The sequence below is a fragment of the Parasteatoda tepidariorum genome, chromosome 9, assembly GCF_982258835.1.
Source record: "Parasteatoda tepidariorum strain Cologne lab strain chromosome 9, Ptep-v5.0, whole genome shotgun sequence".
Taxonomy (NCBI): Eukaryota; Metazoa; Arthropoda; class Arachnida; order Araneae; family Theridiidae; genus Parasteatoda; species Parasteatoda tepidariorum.
In genome coordinates, this window is record NC_141763.1 from 99811438 (window position 1) to 99819398 (window position 7961).

General features: G+C 26.9%; 1 protein-coding gene across 1 annotated transcript in view; it reads right to left on the reverse strand.

Moving 5' to 3' along the window:
* The window catches only part of Cog4 (conserved oligomeric Golgi complex subunit 4), a 55916-nt gene that overhangs the window by 46772 nt on the left and 1183 nt on the right, over window positions 1–7961 (reverse strand). The window contains exons 2-4 of the mRNA XM_016067278.4: window positions 6987–7069; window positions 5329–5443; window positions 4239–4340 (exon numbers count right to left, since the gene is read on the reverse strand). Of these exons, the coding sequence (XP_015922764.1) occupies window positions 4239–4340; window positions 5329–5443; window positions 6987–7069 (300 nt within the window). The remainder of the gene's footprint in view (window positions 1–4238; window positions 4341–5328; window positions 5444–6986; window positions 7070–7961) is intronic.

A 7961-nucleotide genomic window follows, 5' to 3' on the forward strand; every position in this document is an offset into this window, starting at 1 on the left:
TACGGATATGACTACCGAGACCACCGCAAAAGCACTTGTTCACGGTTGGATCTCTAGATTTGGCACTCCCGTTACTATAACTACCGATCAAGGCCGAAATTTTGAATCAACTCTTTTTCGAAATCTCACTAATATCTTAGGCAGTAACCACATCCATACTACTTCATATCACGCGCAAAGTAATGGAATGATAGAACGATTTCATAGACAACTCAAAAGTTCTATAATAGCACAGGAAAATAATAAATGGACCGAAATTTTACCAATTGTCTTATTAGGTATTCGCACAGCTTTAAAAGCTGATATTAATGCAACTTGTGCACAACTTGTTTATGGTACTTCCTTACGTCTACCTTCGGATCTTTTAAACGCAAATTCTTTATCTCCACCAGTAACAGAAAATTATGTCACAAATTTAATGGCCGCAATGAGAAAATTAAGTCCTGTACCAGCATCAGCACACAGTAAAAATAAGTTCTATATTAATCCCAATTTAAAATCTTGTTCTCATATATTTTTAAGAGTAGATAAAATTCGTCCTCCACTATCCCCTGCATACACCGGACCACACCGTGTAATTGAACGTTCTGATAAAACCTTTATTATTGATTTTCATGGTAAGAAAATAACTGTCTCAATAGATAGAATTAAACCAGCTTTTCAAATTTCTGAGAAATTAAAAATAAATAAAATTCCAATGGTCGAAAAGCAATTATCTCCAACAAAGGAAGAAAAGCAAATTGTTACAAAATCTGGTCGCCGTGTGCATTTCCCAAAATATTTTGTTAAAGAGTATGGAATATAAAAGCATCTAAATATTTTGTATCTATTAATTGTATTCCAATTTCCAAGTTAAATTTTTTTTTCTTCGTAATTAAGACGTATATTTGAATTTACTACTTTGTATTTTATGATTGTTTTTAAACAATCATTATTGGTATCGTGACTTTGTCACTGGGGGGATACTGTGTGGTGATAGGTTCGCCGCTCATCGTAAAATCAAGTTTATTTCATATTGTTATCTGTTTGTCTGTGTGGTGATAGGTTCGCCGCTCATCGTAAAATCAAGTTTATTTCATATTGTTATCTGTTTGTCTTTAATCAATTGTGTTTTTACTTATTTTGGAAGTGAACTGAAATAAGAGTTCTGATGTCATCATATTAGAATTGTATAAATACGAGCACGCACATGACAGCCTGTCAGTATTTCTCTCATCACCTGCTGTGATGATGCTTCTTGTAAATCAAACCAACTTGTATATAAATGTAAATATGTTTAATAAAATATTAGTAACTCAAAGGAGCTATCTTCGCTTACTTCAAACAAATAATACTCAAATATCCGAGTAAATAGTGTTAAGACTTCCATACAAGAAAAAGTCTATGCAAAATAATTTTACAACATTAAAATGGTTATTCTTTTAAGACAGCAGTTTGTTCTTACTAATTAATAAAACAAAATGATTAAAATAAAAAAATATCAAATCGTCTCAAAATTACATAATGGAGGATAGTTTTACATTGTAACAGCATTGACATTTTAAAAACTTTTAACTTTGACCTAATTTTTGTTCGCTAGGCAGAATTTTCTTCATTTGAAAACAAATGTTTCCCCTTTTATTATTAACGGAGAAACTCGGCTAATAATGAATAGAGACTGACTTTACTTAGAAAACTTCTTGTTTTATTAAAACTAAATATAATAATAAAGGGTTAAAAATATTAAAACTTAATATTGCAAAAAAATATTTTAAAATGTTTGACTTCTTTAGTAAAAATATTTTTTTTAGATGGCATCAAATCACACTACTTTATAGCAGGGTTCGTGATTTTTTTGATTTTTTTAAAAAAAATCAAAAGAATCGGATTTTTTTGATTTAAATCGGATTTTTTTTATTTAAATCGGATTTTTTTGATTTTAAATCAGATTTTTTTTTATTTTTATTCAAATACACTGTAAGAACTTTAATTTATGATTAAAAAAAGTTATAAATGTTTAATCAAATTAACTTAATATTGAAACTATGTTGTAACAATATTTTAGAAGCTCTAACTAAAATAATTTTTCATTATAATACATGGCTTTGAATGCATAGCAACTGTTTTGAAAGAAATGCATGATTAAAATTTAAAGACTAGATTAAATAGAGAATTTAAAGAATACTTCAGGGGTCTGTCTGGGTTTTTCTGAGAGGTACCTATTTTGTGAAAATTAAAAATTATACAGTAGGGAACCGATTATCCGGAATGATCGGGACCATCGCTATTCCGGATAACTGATTTTTTCGGTTTTCTGAATCGCTACAAAAAGCCGTTTTTTATTGTTAAACCCAACTAAAAAAAAATTTTTTTTTGGAAATAATCTTAAAAAGAAGAAAAAACGATGAAGCAATACACTAATGATTAGTTCCAAAATGATGGTAAGGTGAACATCTTTTAAAAAAGAAAGAAAAATCCTAAAATCTTAAGAGGAAAAAAATTTTTTTTTTTTAAATGACGAGAAAATTTATCGAATTTAGTTCCGGTTTTTTGGTTTTCCGGTTTTCTGATTTCCGGATAACGGGTTCTGTACTGTATTAAAAAATCAGCACAAATATAGTAAAATATGGATTTATCGTTTCTTACGAGACACAAAAATAAAATTTTAAGAAAAAGTATTTTGTGTGATTATTCGATCATTTTTCCTAAAGTTGAATTTGTAAAGGTACCTACCGTTAAACGGTAGTAAATTTGGCTTGGACAGACCCCTGCACTTTAACTATTAAAACAAAGTTTCAGTTAGCAAACCATAACTTTAATTTAAAATCGTGATTTCTTTTTTTTTCCTCTTGATTTTTAAAATGACAAAATAAATGCAGCAGACTGTGTTTATAAATGTAGTCATTCATTAAATAATAAATAAATATTTAATCTATATATTTTTATATTAAAATATTCATTTTTAATTCTATATCAAAATAGATAAGTTAAGTTGAAAAAAAAAGTTAGAAAATCTATCTACTCATTGGAATTTTTTTTCACAAAATTTCTTTACAGAAAATCTGATAATGTCAAAGATACTGTAAACAAATTATGAGAAAAAAATACCAGTTAATAACCCTACTGCATCAAATACACTTTGAAAGAGTTTGAAAGGGAAGAATGACACTATATTTGGAAAAATACATCTGAATTCATCAGCCCTTTTTTTTTCTTTTTCTGTTTTTGGCATATTAGGGTAATTTCTTTTTAACATAACCTCAAGCTTCAGAAATACACATTTTCCACCAATAAAATATGATGTAGATTTTAATTCACGCTTTTTCATTCAAAAGGTAGAATTTTAATTAACATTATTTGTATTATTTTTTGAAAAATATTCATGTTTATTAATTACTTTCTACAGCTATGCAAGTCTATATTAAGACAGCATTAAATGTTTACTTTAATCTGTACTTTCAATCTCAAGAATCAAAACATTTTTAAAAATGTAATTTCAAATGTGTTGGAATTTAACACACACCAAAAAAGTAATTTCATTAACTAAAATTAATTAATGCAGCAATTTATTTAAATTAAATTTTAATATTAAGAAAAGAAAAGAAAAGTATCAAAAATTTAAATACACTGTTTTTTGACTTTTAAAATCAATATATATAGATAAAAAAAATTTTGATTTAAATCAATGATTTTTTTAAAAAAATCATTTGATTTAAATCATGATTTTTTTAAAAAAATCATTTGATTTAAATCATGATTTAAATCGTGATTTAGATCAAGCTGATTTAAATCAACAAACCCTGCTTTATAGCACTCTTATTTATTAATAAAACTAATTGAAATTTTTATTTTACTTGTTGAGAATAATGAAAGGAAATTTGAAAATAAAATAATAACATTGTATGTTATGTAGTGTATTAAACCTCAATAAACTCTGATTTTTATCAGTTTATACAAATAATTAAAGCAACTGCAATTTGTAAGATAACACATGATTTTTATTTGCATATAATTAGGTTTTAGGAACATAAAGTTGAAGTTTTTACAGTCTTTTTAATGCTTAAAACAACTTTTTTTTAAAACAAAATTTACAGAATAGAAACTTTAACTAAACTACTTTCAGATATTAACTAATGTAATTTTCCTTCAGCTAAAAACTTTTGATTTTGAATGTAAACTAACATTCTGTCATGTGAACTTAAACAACTGAATGTACCACATTAATATAATTATAGCAATTAAAATTCTGTTTTACAAACCTGTTCATAATCTTCATTTTGAAGAGCAGTTTGAACACCATCTGTACAGAATTTTAAATCTAAAATGTCTTCAACTCTCTGCATACATTCTAAAACTCTGCTCTAAAAAAAAGTATGAAAAGAAAGAAAGAAAGAAATTTAATATCAAAATCAATATTTGTCAGAATGAAATTTTCAATGTTTTTTTTCTTCAAGACTCATCCATTATCTAATAATTTTCCTGGTTAATTTAGATAAGAAAAAGCAACTTTTCAATTTTCTTATTTATTATTATTATTTTTGCCCAAAAGTGCTTTCAACATTTTTGACAGTATTTCAAATAATTTGCATACAAGTTGATTCAAAGCTTAAGAAGCAAATTTGTGAAAAGGGTTTTTTATAACTTTCAGAATCACAAAGCAAGCCATGATGGGAAATACAATACTAATGAGATAAGAGTTTGACCTTGGCCATTACATAGGTGTATGGAATTAAAAACTAGAGAACAGTTGCTAAACAAAGGGACAGTTGGTAGAAACTCATAAAGAAGCCCAGGGCCCACCCAGGGCTGCTGCACCAGTGAATTAGAAGATAGGTGTAAGGAATGTTATGAATTCATAAGGATTGCATAATGTCGTTGAAAAGCTATAAATATATATCACTATTAATCAAGGTTTCAGAAATTTTGTAATGTGGCACTCAAGTGTTTTAAAATAGTTATATTTATAATTATTTTGAAGGATAGTATATTTGTATATTATTTTAATAAGTACTTTGAAATGGTTAAAATTTTTTGTTTCCATATTTTCGTGTGCTTCCTTTAAGAATTTGATGCGGAGGTTTGCCCATTCGCTGGAAAAGGTTCTGGTGGTCTTTTCTAAAGGTTCTCTTCAACCCAAAAGTCTATGGAAAAAATTTCGTGCCTCCCAAAAGTGGTTGCAAATAAAGGACTTTGCTAAACAGAGGTAGCCTTTCCCAGAGGTTTCACTGTATTGAGAAATCATTAAAAGCATGGGTACTAGAGAATGGTATAATATTGATTCGTCATTAAGAATAACATAATTTTGATACACAAATCAGAAATGAACATAAATAACTTTTATACACTTACTCTAGTGATATCTAACTGCTTGACTTTGCTACTAATGTTTTCAGCCAAAGCTGAAGTAAAAGAAACCATGCTAGATAACTGAGTAGCATCAGAATGAACAAGCTGCAGTTGAGGCCTTAAAAAAATATATATATTTAGATTATTAAAATATGTATAAAAGCAAGCACGGACAAAAATATTGCTATGCTATTTCAAGCCATAAACATATCCGGACTTGAAAATTTAAATTGTCAGTTAGTAGCCACTAGACTCCGATAACTTAATAACCATTTTTTTCCTCCTTTTTGTTGGTGACTCATAATGATTGTTTTTTTAATTTATTTAATAGCCACCTTTTGAAAACTTTTTTGTTGTTGCTTGAATTAAATTATATATTTAAAAAAAAATCATATTAGAAATAAACTACAGCTATAAAAAGTTAATTCAGCAATAAAAATAATATAAATCTGTGACAAAAGACATTTAAAGCATACATTACATCTCTTTGAAATATGCGAATCGTTAAAATCGTAAATTGTTAACTATTCTTCCACATGAGTGTTTCCATGAACTCAGAAGGATCAAAATTTTGAAAGAAGACTGTAATGCCTTAATAGGCATTGCACATTTCCTAGCTTTCAAGATTTATTTGATTTCGTAAATTAAATTTTTTTAATTATTTTAATATAATTTTATTTAAATTAAATCACTTGTTCACTATTTATTACATTTTATAAAAAGAAAATATGAATATTTTATTCTCTTCTTAACAATCAATGTAACGGCTAACTTTTTAATTCAATACAAATGTAAAACTCATTAATTTACTGTTACATACTAATTTATTCCTTAAGTTACTTTATTTCTCTTACCACAATAATGTTTCAGTTAAACGGTTATATTAATTCTCACAGTCTTTTTGGCGATTAAGCTATAGCCAATTTATTTCAAATTTAATATTAGTTATGGGAGGTTGGCTTCATTTTTGGTTATTTTATCTTCCGATAAATAGCCAGCTATGGATCTCTTCCCATGCTCTTAACTGTCTGTTGGGAACAATTAAATTACATTTAATTTTGAATTCTTGGAGTTAGGACTGGAGGGTTTCAACCCTAGGTCCAACCGTTTAATGAACTTTACGAAAATTTTGATGGGAGAATATATCCCTATAAGGGAACACTTTTTGTTTTAGATATATGATGACCATCTAATAATAATATTTCTAAAAATAAATCAACAGTTTTTTTTTTAAAATTCTTTGGAACTAATCCCCATGACATAAGAAATGCAATTTACCAAAAATCATTTCTATTTTTGGCCAAAATCTTCACAAAAATGCAATGAGTTTACCTCCATCATAAAACTGGAACAGCTCCTATCAAATAACTTAAATAACTAAAATTGACCAAATTTCCTTTAAAGAGACATTGAGCATTTTAATGTAAACTCCGTTTTCCATAGTCGTTCTGCAATCATGTACTTTTATCTTAAAAAAAAAAAAAAAAAAAAAAAAAAAAAAAACACTGAAAAAAATGACCGGTTGTTTAATTAATCACTATTCTCTTTTGTTGACTCGCCACTTGGTGAGGAGTGGTTATTTCGAGGTGTTGCGATTTGTTAATAACATTTCGCAGGAAAATTATTCAAATCATATAATTTGAAATTATTAAAATACTTACACCATTTTTTGTAAAGAAATCATTTTATCATCCTGATGGTCATGTTCTTCTAAGAATCTCCTTAAATCAGTATCAAGTTTTTGCTGCAAATTACATAATTACTTTAATGCTCAATAACTAAAACAATGATTTAAAAATCAAATGAGAATCTCATCAACACATTTATTTCATCAACATATTTATTTCAAGCCTCAGGAAGCTTTGCTTATATTTCTCCTCTTAAACAATAATTCCAGTATCTATGGTAATTGGAACATATGTATAATAGTTTGTTGTTGGTCTGGGAAAATTTACTGATAAAAAAAAATGTTTTCACATTGACTCAACATATTCATCCAAAAGTTGGCTTAATTCGGCGAATTCTCTTAGTTATTTATAGGTATGTATTCTTTTATTCTACTTTTAAAATTAATCAAAACTATTCAAAGCATCTATTATACGTAAAAATATTAAAAAACAAATTATGAGATAATTAATTTTCATAAAATATGATATCTATACTTGACATTGTTTTTAAGTTATTTATGCAGATGTCAAATAAACATTTAATCTTTTGATAAAAGATTATTTTTCTGGCTAAGAAGTTACTTCTAGTAGAAACTTTACAGGCAAACTAAATATTAGTTATATATTTAAAGATCTGAATCAATTAATGAATATAGATTATACAATTTTAGTAGAGTCACGATAATTACAATTGAGTCTCGATAATTCAAGCTGAACGGAACCAAGCCAACCTCAAATTTTTGAAAACTTAAATTATCGAAAACTTAAAATGTAATAGATATTTTAAAAAATGAAAACAAAGCAATTTTTAAATTTCAGTATTTAACTGAAAAATATTTATTATATTTAAAGAAAATTCACTTACATTAAATGATCAGGGTACACTTACTGTATTACACCAAGTTACAACAATTATTACATATACTATCAGACCCATATAATGTACACAAACAAGCAAATGCCTTTCGT